This window comes from Artibeus jamaicensis, unplaced genomic scaffold, assembly GCF_021234435.1.
Source record: "Artibeus jamaicensis isolate MK-2021 breed Jamaican fruit bat unplaced genomic scaffold, CSHL_Jam_final contig_477, whole genome shotgun sequence".
In the NCBI taxonomy this organism is placed as follows: Eukaryota; Metazoa; Chordata; class Mammalia; order Chiroptera; family Phyllostomidae; genus Artibeus; species Artibeus jamaicensis.
Window position 1 is genome coordinate 4,355,899 of NW_026521854.1, and position 26,708 is coordinate 4,382,606.

General features: G+C 38.7%; 1 protein-coding gene across 1 annotated transcript in view; it reads right to left on the minus strand.

The window, feature by feature from the left end:
* XPO7 (exportin 7) overlaps window positions 1-25,025 on the minus strand; it is a 54,065-nt gene extending 29,040 nt beyond the window's left edge. The window contains exons 1-5 of the mRNA XM_053668118.1: window positions 24,939-25,025; window positions 5,687-5,833; window positions 3,393-3,486; window positions 2,685-2,851; window positions 1,064-1,156 (exon numbers count right to left, since the gene is read on the minus strand). Of these exons, the coding sequence (XP_053524093.1) occupies window positions 1,064-1,156; window positions 2,685-2,851; window positions 3,393-3,486; window positions 5,687-5,833; window positions 24,939-25,010 (573 nt within the window). The 5' untranslated portion in view covers window positions 25,011-25,025. The remainder of the gene's footprint in view (window positions 1-1,063; window positions 1,157-2,684; window positions 2,852-3,392; window positions 3,487-5,686; window positions 5,834-24,938) is intronic.
* Window positions 25,026-26,708: the final 1,683 nt, after the last annotated feature.

Here is a 26,708-nt window from a genome sequence, read left to right on the forward strand (position 1 = left end):
GTTACTAAGAGCACTGGCTCTGGAATAACACCGTGTGGGTTCGAGTTCAGATGCCGTTGGCTGCTGTGACACCTTGGACAAGTTACTTAGCCTTTATGTACCTCAGTTTCCTTCTCTAGAAAACAGGATGACCACAGTACCCACCTAGAACTATCGTGAGAATGAAAGTAATTAATATAAGTGCTTAGGAACCGTGCCTGTCACACAGTAATCACTCAAATGCAAAAGCTATTATTATGATAATTACCAACCACAGTGGGGATTGCAAGTGACAGTACTGGCTCCAGATTTTAATAGGTTTAATAAGCAAGTGTATTTAAAATACTACCAATTCACAGTTGAAATTTCTCATGGGTTAATAAAAATGTCTGCATAAATATGAGCAATAGCAACAGTGATGCCAATGTAGTTATTAGATGACAACTGAAGAGTGAGATATTATAACTAATATTAACACTGGCCTGTTCAATAATTATAAATTTTAGCTGGATTCAAAAATAAATAACTGAAAAAATAATAGCCAAAACAAAAGAAAGCCACTGGCGTTTCCTCTGTAGTGATTGGGACCATCAACGACTATTTAAAAAAACTACCTGGTATTTAGTAGAATGTTTTATGCATTCTGAAAAATATTACTAGCAAAATCTTTAATGCTAGGACAGAGTAATTAACTTTTACATAAACATCCATCAGTGTATACAGCAGAAGAGGCACACACATAACGCTGGATCCACTTTTGTGAGTCCTCTTTTTGGACTCTTTCATTAGCAAAGAAATTATTTCATTAAGGTTTTGTTTGACTTAGGACATTACTTGCCTGCATCTCTAAATAATGAACGGGAATAGCAGTGAGGAGAGCTGAGATGAGGATAAAATATTCTGGAGACAACAGGGGACCAGGACAAAACGAGTGAGGTAGGTTGTACTTACAGAGGAAAGTCCAATGCAACTATTTTGTTTCAAAGGGGCATTCATCACTTACCGCAAAAGCACACAACTGCCAAAAAAGATCATCCCACACAGAGCAGAAAACACCAATACTAAGAAAAAATATGGCACTTACTTCAACGAGGAAGGCTGTAGCACTTACTTGATTAATTTCATTGGTTAGCTGAGATAAAATTGTGACGCCAATGATGCAGTATTCAACACTATCCTGGTTAAAAAAAAAAAGTAAAGCAGAAAGAGGTGGTGTGTGAAGCTGATTTCAGCACTGGAAATGCAAGTCATCCTTTAGAAACGACAGAATCATGTGCTTCTATTAAAGCTGCCTAGACAAGGTGGCATGAAAGTGTGGTTTAAAGCTGCTGCTTTGCAGGACATAAAACCTAAGCATCATAGAGAAGACTGCTAAATCTGACTTCATCAAAACTGGAACTTTTTGTATTCTAAAAAGAACCATAAGCATTACACCATGCACATTATAAAAAGTGGCAAAACACACTTAAGACAAATTACAAATGAATGTGTAACATAATTTACTAAGAAACTATACAAGAAAAAGGCAAAGAGCCTGATTTAAAAATGTACAAAAAATGTCAATAAAAAGTTCATAGAAAAACAAAAATTAAGTAAACTAACATCAAAAATTGTTCCATCCCATTTACAACTCAAATGCTGAGATACCGATTGTTTTTACCTATTAAAACAGAAAAATAATAAAGTTGAGGTCCCAGGGTGGAGGCACAGGGAAATCAGTACCCGTTAATTATTGAAGGAAACGTTTTTGAGGGTGCTTTGGAAATATGTTTAACTGCCAAAATACACATATCCTTTTGATTGAATAATTCCAATAATCCTTACACATTTATTCAAAGTATGATAAGATCTATCTATCTATCTATCTATCTATCTATCTATCTATCTATCTATCTAAACAGTCACTGAAGTATTTATTTAACAGTTTAACAGTCAAAATATATAAACAAGACATGTTTCCTCCCCCTCTCAGGAACACGCCTGTGCCTTTCCCTCCCCCTTCTTTCCCAACAGGTGTGCTCCTAAACTCCAAGGGTCCCAACAAGACCTGCAACCAGGAGAGCAATGGACAGCGGCGGTCTGGCCCGGGCTAATTTCCAAGGCTCCCTTTTCTCTGACTCTCAGTGGGCTGACAGCAGCCTGGCCTTGGCTCACTCTTTCCCTCAATGTTTCTAGAGAGCCAAAGCAGCTCCGCCTAATAGTTTCCTGTTGCTTCTTCTACCCTAGGCCCTTTCTTCTTTCACTGTCTCCAGCTAATAAATGTACTCTCAAGCCCTGGTGGATGGCTCAGTTGGTTGGAGCATTGTCCTGTACACCAAAAGGTTGCAGGTTTGATCCCTAGTTGGGGGCACATATGAGAGGCAACTAATCAATGTTTCTCTCAATGTTTCTCTCATATGGATGTTTTCCTCTCAACTCAATAAATGTACTCTCAAAAACAAAAACCAACTTAAAGACCTACCCATAAGAGATCAGTTAAATTATAGTATTTTAGCTCAGAATACAATGTACACATTAGAAAGAATAGAGGAGGTATGCCTGTTCTGACATGTAAACATGCAAAGCCAAGACATATTAAGAGGAAAAAAGGCACACGGGAGAATTGCCAAATAATTCTGTTTTGTGTACTTTTTAGATAGAACAGAATACAAGTGAGTATCTACATGGTGCTTCTTCCTATCCCATGACATTAAATATATACATACCTGTAAAAACCTGGTGACATCTGTGATTGCATTTCTGAAGACGTAGTCATCCTTCTGACAGTCAAACCAGCCCAGTTTTGTGATTCTGGCATATAACTGAATAAGTGCTTGTGTCACGAAAGTAGCCAGCTTTGGCCGAGTGGCAAGGTAGTTGAGCACATAGTTCCCTATAAAACAGAAACAATCCACATGAGAGAAAAGCTCTGATGGAAAAGGGCATACATCTTTAAATGCACGAAATGTCCAAGAAATGGCAAATTTATATTAGCCCTAAACTCTCTTGATACTTCACGCTATTGCGAAATGGGACTCTGAATTTAAGATTAGGAGGCTTTCCAATTAGGAATTTTATTCTTGTTACAATGCAGAACCTGAAGTACGGCAGCCTTGAATCTACTCCTAGAGCACTGAAAACATGGTCTGCACAGAATTCGAAATACTTAATGTTTTTCTTAGTTATTAGTGGCAGTAAGGACTGAATGAAAGAAACTTTCTGATGACAAGAGGGGTTACTCAGGCTTTATCTAGCAGTAATTATTTTGGGCACTCTTCACTTCTGTAAGCTGAAAATCTGGGGCTGTATTCCAGATATCCTGTATGCTTAGCAAATTTAGAACATTACCAAACAAGCAACATAAACTGAACTATTACCAGCAATCACTAAACAAACTACTTTCTCTAGGAGAGAACAGATGATTCTCTACTTACGAATATCTATTCGCTGTTCCAATGGTAGAGGGTTGTTTGTGCGTGATACAAGCTTTGTAAGGCATGTAGCTGCCAGTAACTGGGAGTATGATGACTGTGAAAAGAGGGGAAAGTCAGTTAGGAGGTTTTTTTATATGGAGATTTGTGCTCAGATTCAAGAAAAGTTAGTTCTGTTGTATTCGATCTTTTGGATTTTAGAAGGCCTATCACTTTGAGAGACCTATAGAGCGTCTGTGCTCATTTAGCTGATTTCGACCATGGACAAGGGCAGGATAAAGTGAAGGCTGATCATACCGATCACACAGATCTGGTATCTCCATCACTCCAACGGGCAGATGGTAGGTAGAGGGGATCTTTTCAGAAAGATCCTAATTTTTAGAAAACAAATCTCTTCTTTCTTTTAAAACAAGACAACTTCTCCTATCAATAACCTTGTTAAAAGTGATACTTCAAAACATCCCACCTCACAAACATTCTCAGTCCCTCAGAATACTTCTACAGTATGGTGTAAAGGAAGAAAGAGAAGTATTAGAGGGACCCACCACATTATGGTACACAGTTAAACCACAAATTACATCTTTCTCCCAGCACAGCTATCAACCAGCTACAGCTTTGGAAAATACATATGCTAGTTTTAACGTAAATTCGTAACAATTTTTTATGAGAAAGAAAAAATATGGCCACAGCAATGAAATACCATTATCATATTTTCAAATGTGGATTTTAATGAACTTTAACCTTATGGAGAACTGGAATAATCCCTCTGATCACAATGTGCAAGGAGACATGTGCGAACCCCTCACATGGCTGCACTACATAATGTCATACAACAGACATTCAGAAACATCAAACTAATTAAATCAAGGACAAAGAATAATTTTCTGTGAGACTAAAGCCCTCAAGACAGCAGGCCATCCACGGGCATTACATAATACCACCTGTTATAAGAATAATTTAAGCTCAAGAAAAAAATCTATCAAAGTGACTGACATATGACTTTTATTCAGCACCCTTGAACATGGTTTAAAGTGATTAGAGTGGGTGTGTTACATCACCAAGAGAGGCTACTGTAACTATGTAATGTGGTGTGTCACTATACACTATGTAACACGTAAATGGTCTTTACACTGAGTAATTCCAATAAATCTGTTAAGTCACCAAGAAGTCAACAGAGATTGCAAAGGAAGACCCCCCCTTAAGTGTTTTCAGCACCACACTGATCCTATTTTATTACAGCCTGCTGCCTGTCAGCAGGAGGATCTTGAGTTAACAGTGTCAGCAACGACACTGTGGGGCTCCAGTGGGGAGTCAAGCAGAAAACCTAGCTGTGCATCTTCCACAGTGCAAACCTAAGTGGATCGATCCTAGGATGGAGTGACTGAACAGGTATCTATGACATAGCACATGTGAAAACAGAACAGAGCACCATGCAACCTCTGACCATGACTGTAACCTTCAGATTCTTGGAAAAAGTTAGCTTACCAGCTACTAAAAGATAATTTTTAGACAACTATAATCTGTTTTATTTATTGCATAATAGTGTAACATTCCTAATGAAAATTTAAAAATGGAGTCATTTAGAACTCTATCCTGTCAACGAACCAGCTGCTCTCATTCTCCTCATAGTTCCCTTCGGTCATAAGTGTGGTACTAGCTGCTACTCTGGTTGGAATTCTGACTCGCTTAAAGCCTTTTCATGATACCCTGGTTGGATTCTTAGCCTTTCTAAGACTCCCGTTTTGTCCAAAACATTAATTTAATCAAACTATGTCTCATTAAAAGCATTATTTTGGTCACTGCGCTATTTGCTGCTGGAAGAGGCTCTAACTCCATTTTTTAAAACTGCAACTTCCTGTAATTTTCATTGTCAAGACCATTTCCCTGCTACACGTCTAAGTCAATAACCAGCGGCTATAGTACAGAGGAGGAAAAATAGGGAAGACTAGGGATCTTGTAAAGTGACAAGGACTTTGTGGATAAGAAAGGTCATTTATGCACAACCATGACTTTTTTGCAAAGAGGTATTACTTAAGAGTAAACCACAGAAAAGGAGTCCCAGAAATTAGACTCCAGGTTAAAATTGACAGGACAAAATACGCGTTCAATGGTATTTTACTGCTTTCTTTTATATGGCTTTCTTTTCAATTTTTGCTAACGTGGCAAGTACGGTGCTTTTAAAATGTGAAATTAAGAAGGTAGAGGCACCAAGAAGAATCAATCCCAATCTACTCCTAAACCAGAGCATATTTTATAAAACCTCTGCTATCCTTTATGATTTTTCAAATCTTACGTACACTTCCTCTTTCGAGGAGTAGCTGGCACTTGTTCAGGCAATCGGGGCTGTTGGTGAATTCAACCAAGGCTTTCTCTGCCTGGAGTCGAGTGGTTGTGTCTGTGGTTTCATACAGCTGTTTGCACAGATTCTCGAGCTGGGCCAGGCTCTGGAAAAGATCAGTCAAGAAAGAAATTAATACAGCCTACTATATAAGCAAGATACTGTGCTTGAAATGACTGGACAAAGAGAAATAGCCATCGGTGAAGACAGACTTTCTTCTCAACTCTGACAAGCTGGGTGACCTTTATCTAATAAATCCACCTATAACTCTTTCTTTGATGCTTTAGAAGACAAAATGATAGAATGCCTAATCAATTTATATATTTTTTCAGTTATTCCCTTAAAGATCAATCATGAATGTTACTTTTCCCTTGAAGATATCCATTCTCCTAAGCTTTTCCAAAAGGTTTTCAAATAAAAATCCAGAATTTACTTGTCTGCCAATATTATGAATAGTAGAGGCACTGCTGTAAAATTAAACACATAAACACCTACTATAGGTATCACATACATTTTTACATAGTTTTAAATATTCTCCCTTTGCCAAGCACTTATTAGCTCACAGTTATGCAGGAAGATGGCCAGCCTCCCTGAGAGCCCCCCAGAATGTGCACGTGCGCAAACGCACCTTCCTGCCTGGGTCCCTCATGGCTCAAGCCCGAAGACTCTCTTCTCTTCTGCCGCACTTGAAACTCTTGCCTTGGTTCCAATTTAAAGGGGCAGGGTCAAAATAAATTCAACCAGGACACATGCTCACTCAGAGATAAAACAAGGGAAACGCCCCCAAACAAACCCTTCTCACCAAATCCTGAACCAGTTCCAAGGAGGCAGGAAGGGGATGGGTGTGTACTCTGGTCAAAACCCCAAAATGACACAAATCTCCTTCCACTTAAGGTGATGTTTAAAAGCAAAGAGGAAAGAACTAGTAAGAGTTGATTTAACTATCACCTTTCACTAACTGGAAAGGAGAACAAGCATCTGTTAGTCGTTAAAGGAATGGTTTGGACTTTAAGAAGTAATTTTCTACAGTAGCAAGAAGATTTGGTTTAGTTCAAGGAAACCTACTATTAAAAGTGACATTTCTGACAAGAACAAACATAATAATAATAATTAAACAAACCAACCTAGGTAAATAGCCTAAAATATATTACACAGCCAGTCTGCCCAAAGCTTTTATTACTACTTTAGTTCACTATGCTGTGACTATAAATCACAGCTCTTCCACTAAGCAGGAAAGCCCTTGGGGCAGGATACCTATTTTACTCAACATAATTAATAAATGTGAAACAATAATCTAAAGGAAACAAGAAAGACAAATACTGATATACTAAGATCATCAGTCTCACTTCAGAGAGAGCCCCACCCCCCTGCCAAGACCAAACACAAGCACCCCCACTCCAGAACAAAACAAAAGAAAACCAAACCAAACCAGTGGTCAGAACACCTTGGGGCTTGGATTAGGTTTATGTTTAACTGGTTTCCTCTCTGACTTCCACTCAATACCTTCAATTCAAAAGCACAGAGAAAACCACACTTGCAAAGATCTCAAGGAATAAAGCTCTATAAGCATTACCTAGATTTTTTCACATACAAACACCAGGAATTAATTACATGTATTCCATAAAATACATGTGAAAGTCGGTGATCTGCTTACCAATATTGGCCCAAGGCTCTACTGACAAATAAATCAGTTTAATTATAAATTCCCACATTCCTAAGCAGGGGATTAAAATCTCCCTCACAAGGTTTTCGTTTCAACCCTAGCAGGCAAGTTTTTTTTTTTTCCCCTGACCTATAAAATGGTTCACTTAAAAGAAAGGGAACAAATTATTTTAAAAATAGGTAACACAGAACACATTCAACATAAAGACACCCTAACTAAATGGAAAAATAGCTGTAAGTCAGGTACTCACTTTTAGGGGAGCAGCAGCCTCACGCCCTCCACAGCCACCCCACACTGAGCCTTCCAAAACCCTGAACAGAGTTCCCTGAACAGTCATGCTGCTTAAAGTATAATGATCTCCTTCAAGTCTGATCCATCAGTCCCTAGCAGCACCTCTAGTGCAACTTGTTTATGTTTTACCACAACAAAGCTGTTCAAACGGCAATGGCTAAGCATCTGTCACCAGTGGTTCCTCACAGCTAAAAACAGACCTACAGGTTATGGTGGGCTTTCTGCTATCGCGGTGTTTTGCTTTAATTTAGCAGAGAAAAACATACTGTAGGGTAAATCTGGAAATGAGTTCTCGGCTCCAGACTGTTTAAAAAGCAAAAAAGTAATTTGACCATTCATTCACACAGTCTGAAGAACTAGAGCTCTATTTGTTTGTTTCTAGAAGAACAGACAGGAAACAACTATGTTTTCACAAACACTAAGTAGAAATGTTGAAAACCTGCAGGGTTCGGTTCATACATTTGGGTTGTCTATACGCCCCATGAAAGGAGTGGGGCAGAGACAATGTACATCACTTTGTTTTGGATTCCCATGTTTCTAAAGCAAATTTCATAGTTAGATTATTTTGAATCATCTTTTTTTGGACCCAGAATAAAATAATTTATCCTACAATTATTTGATTAGCTATTAAGAGCAGCACTTCACATTCAGGACAGCAACAACACCCCCAGCATCTTCCCTCTTTGCTTGGTCGCACCTGTGCGAGACCAGCTCTTACTAAGGATGGCTATCATCCCATGATGCCAGTCAGTCACACAGAGAACGCCTGTTTTCTATTCCTGAAACCGCCAAACCTATAATCCAGAGAAGCTCCACCTGGTCCCACTGCAAAAGAAAAGCTGGTTGGGTGAAATTCTTCACAGAACAGTAAGGAGATCTTCAAATAACAAAGTACTGTTTTAGTATAAAAAACCTCGAGGGGATCAAACCCCCAATCCTAGATCACAATGATTTCACCAACAATAGTCAAGAAGGTATTAAAAGAATGCATCTTACTTAATTTTAGCAACGTTATCATATATAGTCTTTTAAATCTGGATACAGAAAATGCAGCTCAATTATTCTCTTTTCAATATAAGATGCTACAAGTTGAGACTATGAACCTTGGAATATAATAATTTATCTGAAGAGCTGCCACTAGATTAGAAGAAAATGAAAATTTTGTTTGTATGTTATACTATTTCACAAAGCACAATAGTGTGGAATTTATTCTTATTGATTTGTAAAATATGCTTTTTAAAAAGCCCGACAGTATGTATTTTTTAATTAGTCTCACTGCTTTAAAGGAAAAAATCCGCTTGGAGCTCTGTGCCCAGAGACCAGGACACCTGCTTTAAGGAAGGGTCTGATGATACTCCTGGCAATGCTGATGACCATCGTAACCCGTGGATGACTAGTGAGATCTGCAGGTGGCACATCCTTAATCTGACAGCTACCTGCACCTCCTGAAATGATGAGAAGCCACCATCCCATTACAAAGCATAAAGGGAGGCTCAACCCAGAGAAGTTCTCATGAAGAGTATGGAGTAGAATGACCAATTTGATAGCTAATTGCTGAAAAAAAGAAAATCAAGCCACTTTCAACCTGTTTATAAAAGTTCATTAATTTACATCTTCCCAGTTGAAATTTTTCTATGTATTAGGAGAACACTGTGTTAAGTAAGTTAAAAGATGCATACTGAACCTGTCAGAAAATAAACCATTTAAAAAATCTACCAGTAAGGTTAAAAAGGTGATATATTAACTATATTTTATTTCTTATCTAGTCAATAAGGCATTCTTATTGTCAGTGGGTAACCAATGATCACAGATAATATTTTTCTGTAGTAACTCAGTAACAATAATTATTGAGAGATTAAGAAAACACAAGTGGTAAAGCAGTATGTAGATTATATCCTGTACGATATATGTTGACAAATTCATAGAAGAAAATATGAATAAATGCAAAGCAAACAATTATCTCTGGAGGTGAGATTATGGGAGACTTTCAATTTCTATATTACATATGTTCCTGTAACTTTCGAATTTTTGAACATACCCATGTTAATTGTAAGCAGGAACTTCCCCCAACAACTGTATATAGATAGTACAGATTTAAGCTACACCTTTTTTCTAAATTGATCCTTCTAATTAGTTACATATTACTAATTAATAGCTGATGCTGTTTCCAATCAGAATTCATAAAACAAATTCATAAAACCAAAAAGGCAAAAGGCTAAATTTTAAAAAAGCATCTCTGTTTAGTGCCACTTTTACTTTGTTCCTTCTTACCAATAATAAATGTTGATGGGTTAAATGGCCTGACAAGAACATTGAATGAAGTTTTCCTCGTTTATAAAGCAACTTCGAAGGCAATCTTGTAAGCCAAAGCTATTTTGGTTTTATACATATACTGGCAGGTCTCTAGGGTGTTACTTTACTGCTGTGGCATCAGTGGGGGAAAGTACATAGCTCTTTGAATAAGATGTTTACATATGCAAACTATTTATTTTTAAAAGTTAAAGAAAAAAGTTTCCAAAGCCAGTGAGAGAAAGACTTGTAAAGCACAAGAGGCCCTCCAAATGGCCAAGGACAGAAGGAAAGGTGCTTCAGTGCAACAATCACGGAGAAATGGAAACTGAAACTACAGTGATGTACTCATTAAAATGACTAAAATGAAAACACCAAGGCCATGTGCTGGTTGGGATGTGAGACACCTGGAACTCACACACTGCTAGAGGAGCCTGAGTTGGTTCAACTGCAGTGGACAATCAGCAGTGTCTATGGAAGCTACACGGGCACGCTGCAACCCAGCCATTCTGCACTCTAGACACACACCCTGCAGAGATGTGTGCTAAATTCACTGGCCTCCAGAACAGAAAACAGTACAAGAATGTTTGTGGCAGCACTAAATGTAGTAATTCCCAAACGGAAAGCTACCAATACTAGTATGAATAAATGCTTCATTTCTTAATCTGCCAATTTTGGAAAAAACCTGTTGCATTGTACATTTATAATGTATTTTTTCTATATGTTATAATTCAATAAGAAGCTTAAAAAAAGATAAATGAATGCCAGTTTTCCCCAAATTCTCCAGGTATTTATGCTCATCTATTTCTTTCTGATATGAATGGTCAATAATCAAAGCTGCGCTTTAGATTCTGAATGCATTAGGAAGCTTTAGAAAGCATCCATTCATGCTTTTAGAACCACAACTCCTATGACTTTCTCAGTAAACAAATAAGCTAAGATTTCTAGACACATTTAGGGACGCTCTCTTTCTGAGAGTGCTAAGAGGGTGAGTAAAACTTTTTGGTTGCAGATGCTGTGTAATGTGTATGGCTGTAAAATAAGATAAAACACGTATTTTGGGCAAGTGATAACGCTACGCCAGAGCCTTGCGCACACTAGATAAGGATGACAAGTCTGCTAACATGAGACTGCAGAACTCCACGCTTCAAAACATTAACCAACTCTAACTTGTAATAAACACATATGATTTTGCACTGTGGTAACAGGCAGCCCAAACACATGTAAACAAATTATTTTATGACATAAACAGCCAGACTAACTATGTCTGGTCCCTTAAAGGCTTATTGACTTATAAATTTAACTCAACAGAAAGAAAGTTGCAGTATAAGCTGAATTTTCTAAAGTACTGGTTTCAAACCAGTGTCCTCAAACTGGCCCGCATTTTTGTTTTTCACCTGGTTTAACACTCTGATTTTAAAGTTTGACGTAGTTACCAATATTTTATAATAATACCTGGTTTTCTAGCTTCCCACTAAAAATCGGAAGGACCAACAGTGTCACTATCAGATGACACTAAGAAGGCCGTGCTCTGTCTGGGTGGGCCCTCTCCAGTTCACCACAGCTCCCTAGACGTCTGCCCGCAGACACCTGCGCTTCCTCCCCTCGCTCTAACGTCCGTCGTTTTGTGCCAGCGGTTCACTTCAGAATGTGCACGTTAAAGAGCAGGCATATGGTAGGTAATCCAACAGATCTTGGCTTACCTTTGTGCACTAACTTTTTGCCAAATGTCATCTTCTGAGTACAAGGAGCTACATAAAATTTAGGCAGAGGAAAGTATTAGATTGACAGTTACGCAGTTTGGATACTGGTCTTAGTAAGTAACTGTGTGACTCTGGGAAAGTCAATTTTCTTGAGCTTCAGTTTTCTCATGTGGAAAGTAAGTGGGTTTTATTACTGTTTTTAAAAGACACTTCTAGTTCTAAACTGCTATGCTTGCAATATATACTGTTCTTCCTATTTTAATTGTATAAGTAAGTCAGATTTAAAAGCAAGTATTAAAATGAAAATGATCATGAAAACCACAGGACTATTTCTTTAAAAAGATGTTTGTTTGTTTGTTTGTTTGTTTGTTTGTTTATTTATTTATACAGAGAAAGAGGGAGAGAAACATAGTGTGGTTGCCTCCTCATGCGCCCCCTAATGGAGATCTGGCCAGCAAGCCAGGCACATGCCCTGACTGGGAATCGAAGGGGTGACCCTTTGGTGCAGAGGCTGGAGCTCAATCCACTGGAGCCACACCAGTCAACGCTGGGGCAAATTTTTTAAAGGAGAGAATTACACTTAGAAAATAGATCAGGTAATACTCCTCCTCACCCCCTCTCACTATAGCTAGGAGCTTACAACTTTAGTGACCTAGCAGCAGGAAAAAAAAATCCTTTTGGAGAGGAGGGTCAGGACAGTGTAACACAGGTTAAGACCTCAGATAACCAACAAATCCCTCTTCTATTTACCAGCTGTGGAAATATGATTAATTTACTCAAATCTTTCAAACCAGTTCCTTTACTTTTAATTGTTGTTCTATTACAGTTGTCCCAATTTTCTCCCATTGCTTTCCTCTGTTCCCCCCAGTCACTCCCCTTCCCTGTTGTCCACGTCCATGGGTCGTTTATACTTGTTCCTTAGCTGCTTTTAAATAGAAATAACAACTACTTCACAAGGTTGTAAAAGACAATGAGGTAATATATGTAAATTATTAATTGCTCAGTTTATTACTGGCTGTATGGATTACAATGGCTACTAAAAACTCTGGGGAACAACAGCTTTTATAAGCACATGCATAAATGTGCAGAAAATCTGAATTGTTTCTTTCAGGAGAGTTATAAATGCCTTTCCCTGTAGGGTTAGAAGGTTGGGGATACAATATACAATTGATCCTCATTCTTAGTGGATTCCATATTTATAAACTTACCTACTTGCTAAAATTCATTTGTAACCCCAAATCAATACTCACAGCAATTTTGTGGTCATTTGTGGACATGCACAGAATGGTGAAAAATTTGAGCAGCCTGCCTGACACACACTCCCACATTTGTACAAGGCACTAACTACTCTGCCTCTTTGTTTCAGCTCTCAGACTACCAACTAGTGTGTCTCTTATGTGTTTTATTCAGTGCCATGGTTTTTAACAGTTTTATGCTTTTTGTTGCCAATTTCGATGTTAAAATGGCCTCCGAGCACAATGCTAAAGGGCTGTCTGGTGTTTCCAGGCGTAAGCAGGCTGTGTGAAAGCACGTGTTAGGTTAAGCTTCGTGCAGCAGTATTAAATAAGGTGTCTTTACACAGAAATACAAGTAGACAAGGTTAAAGTTTGGCTGATGATCAGAGGCTGGCAGAACCTAAGCCTGTATACTCTTTGGGGCAGTGGTTCAGTGCATACTGGCTAAATGAATGTTCCCTGGCAACTTTATAGAACGTAACTACCACAAATAATGAGGATCAACTGTATTTCTGGCATCACTGGTGGTATTCAGTACATATTTCCCCACAGAAAAAGAATTATGTTACCACTGTTACAGACATCTGTTCAGAGATTATTTACTAACATATAACTTCCATATTAATGTTCATAATACTCAAATTCTTGCACAACTGACTCAAATGTTTGCTTAAACTGCCATTTATATTAATTATTCATGGTTATTTTAGTTAATAAGCACTAATGCACACACTACATGTAAAGGACGAAAGTGCACCTTAGTGTCCGGCATACAGCAGGAGCTGCACAGAAATGGTTTTAAAAAACGGATAAGCCTAACAACTTTTAACAAGCTTCTAAAGGGACCTGGGTTAAAATGGCAGATTGACCACACACCTAACTTTGTTCCCTCCCAAGCCCAAACCAAAATGACACTAAAGGATTTTTTTTTTTAAGTCGTAAACCCACAAGGATTATGACATGAGACTGGTCAATAGCAACAAAATTTTAGAATCTAGAAAAATAAGTAGTAATGGACTTAACTGACTTAAGAAAGCCAAATACCTTGCTAGTGGTGAGGGAAAACCAAGCTGATTTACACTTTGTGCTCAGATGTTAAGTACAGATGGGGGAAGGGGAGGAAGAACGGGGGACAGTATTTCTGAGAAGCCGCATTCCCTTACTCTAAGATATCTTCCCTTACTCTATGCCTCTGAACAACTGGCCCACATTCTCTGGGCTGGGACTCACTAAAGCAGTCAAAAGCACACTTGAAGATGTGGGCATCACATAAGCTAACAGGTTGATTAAACTGACACATGCACATCAAATGCCACAGTCTCCCCTTACATCGGTTCCTTCCACCCAGAAATGCCAGTGTCCACACCATACTCTCCAGGCAGGGGTTGCGAAGATTTCCCCGAGAATCTCACTGGTCGTAAAGGAAATACTTCCAGATGCACTGGTCGAGGGGTTGCCCAATAATGGCAGTCAGATTACCTACTGTGATGCCGCAAGCAGACAAGCCTCACCTCCCACATTTAAAGAGATTCCCATTAGCTTTGCAGTCTCTTCAACTTAATTTGAAGCAAATAATCAAGGCTTACCAAAAAAATTTTAAAAGCCTTTAATGCAGAAGATAGTGTTAAGAATAAAACAGACACAAAGTGGAGCCGCTTATGTCAAGCCCCACATCACCAGACTGAGACTTAATTACAGTGTTAGCTCTCCCAGAAATGGAATCTTAAACCAGTCAATCAGGAAAGTAACTCTGCACTAACACACCTGCCTTTCCGCCTAGTGTGACTCCCTGGTTCCTGCTCTTTTCTACCTGTCTTTCATTTTATACAGCTCCACAGAGCTCCTTCCTACCTGCTAGAATAAATGCTGCCCAACTAAAACTGATATTTGCTCAAATAAACTCTTAAAATTTTTGATATGCCTCAGTTTATCTTTTAACAATTTGAATCTAAACACACACACACAAAACCACCTACCTGAAACAAAGAGAAACTGCAAGAAGGAAACTTGAAAAATAAATTAAAACATTAAAAAAGGGGGGAGTTATAAAAAATATTAACCTCACCAAAAGAAAATATATTGCAACTACAGAATAACTAGAGGCTCTAAACAAACATTTAAAGAACATAAAGAGATTTTAGAGGAGCTTCCGGACAAGATGGAGTCATAGGTGGAAACACTGTACCTCCTCGCACAACCAAATTTAAGAACAAAGATTTAGAAACAAAAACACAACCAGAAGACAAAAAATTGAACTGTACCGAAGTCTGACAACAACGAACCATTCATCCAGACCAGTAACAGGGGTGGAGTCGGTGGCTGGGGGACGGGGATTTTGACAGGAAAAAGTGGTGGCTGATGGACCAACCCAAGCATGCAGGCAGACAGCAGCTGGCAGATCCCAGGCACGGGGCGGCAATGGGCAGACCCAGTGAGGATGCAAGGTGGCTGGCTGACCACAGTCACACATTCACACGCAGATAAACCAGGTGAAAAAATGGACAGGGAGACAGACTGTGCAACTTAGGCACCCAGTGCCAGGAAATAAAGCCTAAAAGCACCGACTGGAAAAACTTTTGGGGGTTGAGGTGCCAGGAGAGGCTCTCAGCCTCAGAGGAGAGTTCCTTGGGGAGACCCACAGGGTCCTGGAGGATACACAAGTCCGCCCACTCAGGAACCAGCACCAGAAGGGCCCAATTTGCTTGTGGGAGGGGGCTGAGGGGACTGAGATCCGCGAGAGTGGAAAAAACGCCACTGCTCCCTCTCTGACCGCCCCCACATACAGCATCACAACCCAGAAATGTGGGCTGCCCTGCCCTGGTGAACACTTAAGGCTTCACCCTCATATGTAACAGGTGTGAACTGACCAAAATATAGCTCAAGCAGAAGAACAGCTCAAAGTCCCAGAGCCAATACTTCTAAATGACCAAGAGATAGCCAACCTATCAGATGCAGTTCAAAACACTGGTGATCAGGATGCTCACAGAATTGGTTGATTTTAGTCGCAAATTAGAGGAACAAATGAAGGCTACACTAAGTGAAATGAAGTAAAATGCACAGGGAACCAATAGTGATAGAAATAAAACTGGGACTACAATCAATCAAGTGGACCAGAAGGAAGAAAGAAATGACCGAAGAATGAAGAAACAAAAATTCCAAAAAATGAGGAGAGGCTTAGGAACCTCTAGGACATCTTTAAATGTTCCAGCATCCAAATTATAGGGGTACCAGAAGGGGAAGAGGAAGAGCAACAAGTGGAAAAGTTATTTGAACAAATAATAAAGGAGAACTTCCCCAATCTGGCAAAGGAAATAGACTTCCAGGAAGTCCAGGAAGCTCAGAGAGTCCCAAAGAAGTTGGACCCAAGGAGGAACACACCAAGGCACATCATAATTACATTACCCAAGATTAAAATAAAGGACAGAATCCTAGAAGCAGAAAGAGATAAGGGGACAGTCACCTACAAAGGAGTTCCCATCAGACTGTCAGCTGATTTCTCAAAAGAGACTTTACAGGCAAGTAGAGGCTAGAAAGAAGTATTCTAAGTCATGAAATCTAAAGACCTACATCTAAGATTGTCTATCCAGCAAAGCTTTCATTTAGAATGGAAGGGTAGATAAAGCGCTTCTCAGATAAGGTCAAGTTTGAGGAGTTCATCATCACCAAGCCTTTATTATATGAAATGTTAAAGGGACTTATCTAAGAAAAAGGAGTTAAAAATATAAACAGCGAAAGGACAGTAAACTCAGTTATTAACAACTACACCTAAAACAAAATCAAACTAAGCGGACATCTAGATCAGGAGTAGAACCAGGGAAGATCACATGGAGGGTTAGCAACAGGGAAGTGGGAGGAGAAGAAGGTACAGAGAATAAGTAGCATAGACGGTAGGTAGAAAATACACAGGGGGGGAGGACAAGAATAGTATGGGAAATGTAGAAGCTAAAGAACTTGTGACACATGGACATGAACTAAAGGGGGGGAATGGAGGAGGGGGTGTGCAGGGGGGAGGGGAATGAGGGGGGAATGGGACAGATGTAATGGCATAATAAAATATATTTTAAAAAGAGATTTTAGAAATTAAAAACAATAGCAGAGACAAAATATTCTATGAGGGTTAGAAAATAAAGTTCAATTCTCTCAAAAAGTAGAGAAAAAGGACAGAGATAAAAAATAAGAAAGTACAGATAAAATTAGAGGCCTGATCCTGGAGGTCCAACATCCAATGAACAGGAGTTCCAGACAAACAGAGTGAAGGAGAGAAAACACTAATTCAAGAAAACTTCTAGAACTGAAGAACATTGGTTGCCAAAATGAAAGGGTCTACTGAATGCCAAGCATATAACAGATAAAAGTCAAATCACACCAAGGCTCTTACTGTGAAACCTCAGAAACCAGAGGGACAAAAAGAAGATTCTATAAGCTGCCCTGGGGGTTGGAACAAAAAACAAATAAAAGCCAAGCCAGGTTAACACATAAATGATGAGGGATCAGCTGGCTCTGGACATCACAAAAGCAGACACTGAAAATAAGCCAACAGAACAATGTCTGCAGGACTCTGAAGGAGAACAATCAAGGGAGAATGCTATACGCAGGCCCACAAGTAATCAAGTGAGGGCAAAACCAAGCTGCTCCAGCATGGAAGGCCACAATAAGCTGCCACCTGTGCTTCTATTAAAGCATGTGCTTCCCACCAAAATGAGAGCAGTACCATAAAAAGGTGAGCAGGGAACGCAGGAGATGGTAACTCCAACACAGGACAGGGACATCAAGGAATCCCTGGACGGACTGTGAAGGGAGATCCTAGCACAACAACTGTGTGCTACCTACCCAGAGCAACCAGGCTTGATCCAAGCCAAGTGGCCCCAGGGCCAAGGCCTGTTCTGAAAGGCATCACCAAGACACCTGCTGCCACTCAGGGCAGAATATTCAATGAGAGTTCTCATGTTAAGAAGTTTTCACTCTAATCCGAGTTGAAGTTTATGGAGAAGCCATAAACTTAAAGGACTTTGTCAACTGACAAAGTAACCACTCCATTAAACTTTGGAAAGTTTTCCTATAGAGCCATGTAATCATTTTAAACTAACATTCCAAGGACAGAGGGAACTGTACAACATGCAAGGATGGCACTGAAATTAATACTGCATTTACAAGCTGTAACAGGCTTCAGGCATAAAGAATTTTGTAGCCTATAATTTATAAATGGAGTTCCAATCAGGAAAAAACAAGAACAACACACTTGGTTTTTTCACCTTCGCTTCCTGGATGAAAAAGGCTGTCCCTCCAATGCCTTTTATGAAACCTGAGTCTACTGCACTGAAACGACAGTATTAAAGGACAAAAAACTCAATGGCCAAGTAAGATCACCCTAGGAAAGGCAGCCAACACTGAGACATTTGAAAACACACAGATTCACAGTTTGAAACAATCACATGCACAAATAAACTTTACTGCTATATTACCATTTCCCTAAAACCTTGTTTTTAAAAGCAAATCTATTCAGAAAAAAACAACCCTGTAATCATTCGATACTCCTGTTAAAAGTGCTAAAGCACATCTCTAACAATTTAAATTGGAATATACTGCTTATGGCTATTAGCAGGTTTTCTTTCCTCTTACAGATTTAATAATGATTTTTACCACTTAGCAAACATGGTCAAACAATGACTTCTAAAGGTCAGAAAGTGACACCCTACTGGTTAAGTATTAAAGGAGCCAAAATGTGAGAGTTGTATAGACTTTCACCTCATTAGTCCTGGTTTCCAAGAACTATTTGTTTTTTAGTTCTTTACTATTTAAGTTATAACACAGAGAGATACTATTGGGCCAGTGTGCATTTATTATCTTAATTTTATGTTCTTAATATCAGTTTGGTATAAGACTTAAACTTTAGAATATTGGGGTTATTTTGTGCAGAGTCATGCTAAAATATTAAAAGTGCCATTTGAACACTGATTTGTAAATATGAAAGCAAGGAAGTGATCAAACACACAAACACCAATTATCTGAGGCCACCAATCATTATACAAACTTCATATTATGTTTTACAATAACTAAATAGAAAAGACCTCAGACTCAAGCACATGTATTTAGTTTTATTAACAGGCTAGCCAAATAAACGCAACTGGCCTGGTAAGTAGCTAAAGAACTTCAAGAATCTTACTTACAGTTTCCCCTCTTCTTTATATGTTACTAGTTCTTACAATTTCTACTGCCGATAGGAACTGCACTTACGAACAGAAATTAATGTGCTTAAGAGAATAAAAAGACCAGCCACAGACTGGCAGAGACTCTCATAAAACATCTATCTGAGAAAAGACTGGCATCCAAAATATATAAGGAACTCTTAAAACCCAACAACTCAATTAAAAATTTGCAGAAAGATTTAAACAGCCACTTCACCAAAAATGTACAGATGGCAGAAAAGCATAAGAGAAGATGCTTAACAATGTATGTTATCAGGGAAATGCAAATTAAAACAATAGGGAGATATTACTACACACCTATTTAGAACGGCTAAAATCGACAACACAGAAATTTCCAAACGCTGATGGAGATGTGGAGCAACAGGAACTCCCATTCATTGCTGCTGGGAATGCAAAATGGTGCAGCTACCTTGGAAGACAGTTTGGAGGTTTCTTACAAAAATAAACATACTGCATTTATGATCCAGCAATTGCTTTCCACAGTATTTACCCAAATGTGTTGAAAATGTATCTACACAAAAACCTGCATGTGAGTGTTTATGGGAGGTTTATTCAGAATTGCCAATACTTGGATGCAACCAAGGTGTCCTTCTGTAGGTGAACAAGTAAATAAACTGGTTCATCCAGACAATGGAATCTTATTTAGTAAGGGGGGGGGGAGAGCTACCAAGCCACAAATACACATAGAAGAACCTTAAATGTGTGTCACTAGTGAAAAAAGTCAATCTGAAAAGGCTACACATGGCATGATTCCACCTCCATGACATTTAGGAAAAGGCAAAACTACAGAAACTATAAAAAGAGCAGTAGTTGCTAAGAGTTTGTGTGTGTGTGTGGGAGGGGGGCCTGGGGGGGGGAATGAATAGGCTGAGTCCAGGGGATGTTTAGGGCAGTGAAACTAGTCTGTACAACACTGTGATGATGGCTACACATCACTATACATTATACATCACAACCCACAGACTGTACAACACAAAGATGGACTTCAGTTAGTAGTAACGTATCAACACTGGCACATCAGCTGTAATACACCGCATGTTAATGGAAGAAAATGTGTATGGGGGGACAAGGAGGTATGTAAGAACTCTACTTTCCACTCCATTTTTCTATAAACCTAAAACTGCTCTAAAAAGTAAAGTATATTACAAAATAAAGCCTATTAAAAACAAAATATGACATTTTTACATTCTAGCTTTCAACCCACTGGTCCGCTTGGCAGGGCAATAAAATGGTTAAAATTCTCTAAGTATAACAGTCAACTCATCTCTAAAAAAGAAAATCCTTCTTTGCTACGTTTTGAATCCTACTTTTCTCCCAAATACTAGTTTGCCACATAGTCTTAATGAAGTCCAAAGTCAGGCAATATCTCATCTCCCCTCCTGAATAACTCGGCAGTCTGACAACATGAACTATGATCAGTTACAGTGTTATTGTCCATTATTTTGGTTTTGTCTTTTTAGGACTAAGAATTACACATTACTATTATTTCATACAACGTTTGCTTAGATTTACTTACATTTACTGATCTCACTGTTCACCTTTACTTCTCTCATAACCAAAACTTTCTAGAGTACTTTCCTTCTTTAAATATATCTTTTATATAGAAGTTCCTTAAGTAAAATTTTGTTGATGTAGATTGACTCAGTTTTTGTCAATCTACAAATTACTAATAATGACTTCACTCTTGAAAGATTACTTTACTGGGCACACAATTTTACGTTGGTATTTATTTTTCTCTGTACTTTCTTTTGGCTTCCAGGTTGCTGTTCTCTCTTTCTGTAAGACTTTAATTTGTAGGTGATTTCCCTCCTAATTTTATTATTTTTATTTTCTTTTAAAGATTTTATTTATTTATCTTTAGAGAGGAAGGAAAAGAGAGGAGGAGAGAAATATCAGTGTATGGTTGCCTCTCATGAGTCCCCTGCTGGGAACTGGCCTGCAACCCAGGCATGTGCCCTGACTAGGAATTGAATGTGATACTCTGGTTTGCAGGCCTGCGCTCAATCCATTGAGCTACACCAGCCAGGGCTGATTTCCCCCCTAATTTTAAAACCTGTTTCTCTTCATAGCCTGTAGCTTTACTACAAAATACATCAAGATGATCATAAAAAAATTTATCTCATTTTGTAAATGCAGAGCAACCTTAACTTACATTCATTTTTCCAGTTCTAGAAAATTCTCAGCCAATATTCTTCAAACATTTGTCTCTCCTTCATTCTTTCTTTCGAAGTATGTTATATCCTTGAAATATCTTAACTTTTCATCTTTCTCCTGCCCCACCTCCCTGTGCTGTACCCTGACTGGGACCTGCAGACCTTCTGGTGCTCTTTCTTCCTCCCTGTGTCTAATATGCTAACCTACTGATTGGGTCAAAACTTCAACGACTGTACTTTTAACACACTCCATTTTATTTTTTTTCAAATGCGAGCCATCATTTTTGCCAACCACTTTTTGCATGCTCATTTTTGTCTTCTAAAAATTCACTATTTAAGTATTTCAAACATAGCTTAATTAATTAATTATTTAAAAAATTCTGCCCTGGCTGGTGTAGCTCAGTGGATTGAGTGTGGGCCTGTGAAGCAAAGAGTCGCTGGTTCAATTCCTGGTCAGGGCACATGCCTGGGTTGCAGGCCGGGTCCCCAGTAGGGGACGAGTGGGAGGCAGCCACACACTGATGTTTTTCTCCCACTCTTTCTCCTTCCCTCTCTCTAAAAGTAAATAAATAAAATATTTTTTAAAATTCTGTATCTGATGATGTTCCCATATCTGAAGTATCTGGTGTGTTTGGGGGAAGGAATCAAGTAATTTAAACCTGCTGCTTAAAGCACCTTTTTCTGTATGGGGTAATGTAAACTCGTAACTTGTTGATACACATCTGTGGAAACTGGAATAGCTCCATTTTCCTGTTTCTGTTCCTGGCCAGGAAGTGCTAAGAACTTCAGGGCTTTCTAGGATCCTGGGTGGACGTGGAAGCTTCAGCTTTACTTTCCTTACTCTGCAGCAGGCACAAGTGTTCAGTTTCGGCATTTGACCCTAGGGTGATTTTCGCTTCCCAACTCATTCTGCACCCTCCAGCTTCAGTGGGTTCATTTATATTCATTACTGGGGTGGAGGACTCAGAGATTTCCCTTATTTCTTACAAGCTTATCAATGCTTACTCAGATTCTAATAGGATCTACTTATACTATAGTGACAGGGTATTTCAGAGAAAGTTTGCTGTGCAGTAGGAAACAGACTTCCTATTCATTTTTCATTCCAAGAGTTTCCTTACTTTTTTTTTGAGTAAAGTCAATTATGTTTTTAAAAGAAATTATTTTAACACTTTACTAAGAATTTCTGAGTATTGTATAGAATTTTTAAGTAATGTATTCTACCCTACTGCTAGAAATTTCAGAAATCCCCCCCCCCCCCCGCCCTGCAAATACGTTAAACAAGATCTCTCCTGCTGTATACCTATGCAGCTTTTCTATACCTACAGGTGGGATCTGGTGTTTATCTGTGTAAACTTTTATCTTATCAGGTTTAGAGAAGTTCTCTAGTCTAAGATGTTTTTAGCTTCGATTATCAAACGGTCCACTCCTCACCCTGTTTATGAGCAGCATGTTAAATTTATACTCCAGCAGTTACTTGTTTATTCAATTGTTTCTCTTATTATCCTCTGAAACGACAGGATATATCTTACTTTTGATTTTTGAGGGCATTGTAGGAATATGTAAGTCAAAGGAGGTATTCAATAAATGCATACTAATAGAATGTCCTGATCTAAGCTGCTGGTGAACATGTTGCATAGGGTAAGAAGCCAATGAATGGTCAGAGCCCTCAGACCCACAGTGGAGACCCTGTTGCTAGCCATCAAGGACCCACTGATGAGTAGTACTCTTGGCTATGGCCATTCAGCAATTCAATGATTTAACAAATAGTTGACATTGTATTAAATCTTACACTTTGGCCAATTACTTAATATCTATGAGGCTATTCTGAGAAATTTTATCAAATGCTTTGCTGAAGAAGTCCAGATATATTCTGTTGACAGCATTTCCCTTTTCTACTAACCTTTCTAAATATTCAAAGCATACTGATCTCTTTAGCACAAACTTGACCTCAGCAATACACATTTTTACACTTTATATGCTGTCTTACTGAGTGAATTTATAACTTATCTTCCCATGATATTTAACAGTGTTGAACATATAGTAAATCACCAATGAATAACTACTTTATTGCAGCACAGTATCTTTTAAATGTGTGGCAACTGGGGTGAAAATAAGAACTCCATCTCTAGTCTCACCCTCACCAGAGGGAAAATAGGGGAGAAAAAATAGGACTTTGTATTTAGTTGTCTTCAATGGAAGGGAATAAACAATGTTGTGTTTAATAAAATTACTCACTTTAATACTACCAAAAACTGTTTTCATTTCCTTAAATATTATTTCTTCAGAGTAGAGCAACAAATACTTGTGAGAGAAATGTATTCAGTTACCCAATCCAAAGAGTAAAGGGACCTACACATTTCTCAGATGACGTGAAATAGAATATTTTGAAACATGCTGTCAATCACTGTAGCATTCTAACACTACAGTCCTAAATACGTTTACTTAATTGATGACATCCAAAAGGAACCTCCAAATACCATCAAGTTCTAATTCTTGACAACCCTGGGAAAGCCACATTGTGAGCCAATTCCTTAAAAGTACAAGTAAGTATTTTCTCAAAATGTAAGCAAGATAGGTGCTGAATATAACAGCCAGTGAGACTCCACAAAGTTCTCTAGTTCAATGACTGTCAAAGTATAGCCGGTGGACGCCTAGGGTTATTGAGGCCCTTTCAGGAGGTCTACAAAATCCAAGCTGCTTTCATATTAAGACATTATTCACCTTTTTACTGTCCTGCCATTTGCACAGATGGTGCACCAAAGGCACACAGGCAACAGTGGATAAAACTGATGATGCTTTAGCACAACCCAAGGCAGTAGTAGCATCAAGAGTGTGTTAGCAATCGTTGTATTTTCCATTGCCACACACTTATTTTTACAAAGAAAAAGAAAAAAAGCTAGTTCCATTTGAGAATTTCTTTAGTAAAGGAAGTGAAAAATTATTACACTATCTAGAGTAATACTCTTTTTAATACTCTATGTGACAAAAGGGGAGTATTTGTAAAATGCTTCTGCTGCATAATGGGTTTTCATGGAGTGGAGTAAAGAAGTTCAGATGTGGTTTTAGATTCCACGTTACTACTAACCTTCACGATACATACTACTTGTCAAAGAAGTACTAAAGTTCTGATCCATAATGATTAAAAACATTATTAAAACACTCCCCCCCCCCTCCAGTCAGGGCACATGCCTGGGTTGCAGACCAGTTCCCTGCAGGCCAATTCCCAGCAGGGGACGCATGAAAGGCAACCATACATTGATGTTTCTCTCCCTCTCTCCTTCCCTTCCCCTCTAAAGATAAATAAAATCTTAAAAAAAAAAAAACCTCCCCCTTTTCAATTACTGATCTGTGTAAGGATGAATTTTATTTGTACATTTCAACCAAAACACTATATGGTAAAAGACTGAATACAGAAGCAAATACAGTCTGCGCCACCCCCCCCCCCAATCCTCAGGTTTTAAATTAGTAGATTCAACCAATCAGGCACTGACAATATTCAGAAAAAAATGTTATGTTGTTATTGATGTGTACTCTGTAGTTAAGCCTACAACAGCTGCCTCTATACTGAACATAAAGCCGTTTTTTCTTGTCGTCCCTAAATCAATACAGTATTAACAACTATTATTTAGCATTTACACTGCATTACGTATCACAAGTAATCTAGAAATCACCTGAAGTACACAGGAGGATGTGCGCAGATTATATGCAAATACCATGCCACTTGATATGAGGGACGTGGGCATCCGTGTGGGTGGGGGATGTGCACTACAACCAAGCCCCATGGGTACTGAGGGGTCGACTGGATGAGAATCCAGCAGGATTCCATTAAGCCAGCTATTAAAGAGACACACAAAAACAAACAAACAAAGAAATAAATATATAAATAAAGTAATGCCAACTTTACTAAATTTTTGTTTTGTCTTGGAATCTTCTTTCAGAAAAATGTTTATAATAAATTATGATTGCTAAGTGAATTTAAACACATTCTAAAAATTTTGCTTTAATTTCTAAAATGTAAATACTCTAGGTATAAATTAATATAAATAAAAACTCTTTGGGGTCCTTAATAATATTAAAGAGGGTAAAGGGGTCCTTCCAACTCTCATTTCATCCTCAAAACCATCCAATAGGAAATAGATATTATTCCCCCTCTTTGGATGAAAAAACAGAACATTCTATTTGCAGAGCAGTGAGTGTTTCACATCTACTACTAATAAAATTACATGAATGAAAGACATTCCAGTTTGAGAACTGCAAAGTTAAAGCAAAAAAGCATTTTTAAACTTAAGGACTTAGTATGCTAGTGTATACTACGAATTTCTGAGAGATACAATACACAGTCTCCTACCTTCTGAGACCAAACAATTCTTTCGTGTGGGGAACAGATGACAGACCAATGAGCCATGAAATATTGATACTTAGGAAATGCTGCTGTTCTGGCCTGACATGATTTGAAGATTCACAGAAGTTTGTGATTAATCTTTGAGAACATCACAGAATATGTATGATTTCATCAGTATAGTCCATTGGTTGAGAGGCATCATATATAATCATTTTTTATAGGGCAGAAATTTAGTGACTTGGATGTTATAAAGGACTGCAGATTCTAGATACAAGCTGCCTCTATGAAATAAAAGGGCAAAAATGTTGATTATATCTTCTGGACATTAGGAGAGGTCATGGTGGAAGAAATAATTACCAATGATCCGGACTGCTCATCCTAATCACTTAGGCATGCTCTACAATAATCAAACTGCCACAGTCAAGATTCTGATTCAGTCAGTTGGGGTGGGGTTAGCAGGCAGCAGGAAAAGACTAGAAAGCTTGGATTTCAAAGGATAAAACACGACTTACCGCCAAGATGGAGGCGTACGCAGATACACTTTGCTTCCTTGCATAATCAATAGGAGGACGACAAATTTAAAAACAAAAATAACCAGAACTGCCAGTAAATTGAATTGTATGTACGGAAGTTTAACAAACGAGACGTTAGAGAAGAAATATTCATTCAGACCGGCAGGAGGTATAGAGAGAGAGGATGCGCAGCAAGGCAGTGGCTGGAGGACCAAGTAGTCCTACATTTGTGTATAGTTAACTGGGAGAAAACTGGGAAGCGAGACAGATCGAGCAACCCCGGGTTCTAGTGCAGGGAAATAAAGCCTCAGAACCTCTGGTGATAAAAACTTGTAGGGGTTGCAGCAGCAAGAGAAACTCCCAGCCTCACAGGAGAGTTCACTGGAGAGACCCACAGGGTCCTACAATGCACACAAACACATCTGCCCGGGGAATCAGCACCAGAAGGGCCCAATCCGCTTGCAGTAGCAGAAGTGACTGAGAGCGCAGAGAGCTGAATAAGTGGCATTGTTCCCTCTCGGACCCTTCCCCCACATACAGTGCCACATCGCAGTAAGGTGGGTTGCCCTTCCCTGGTGAATATCTAC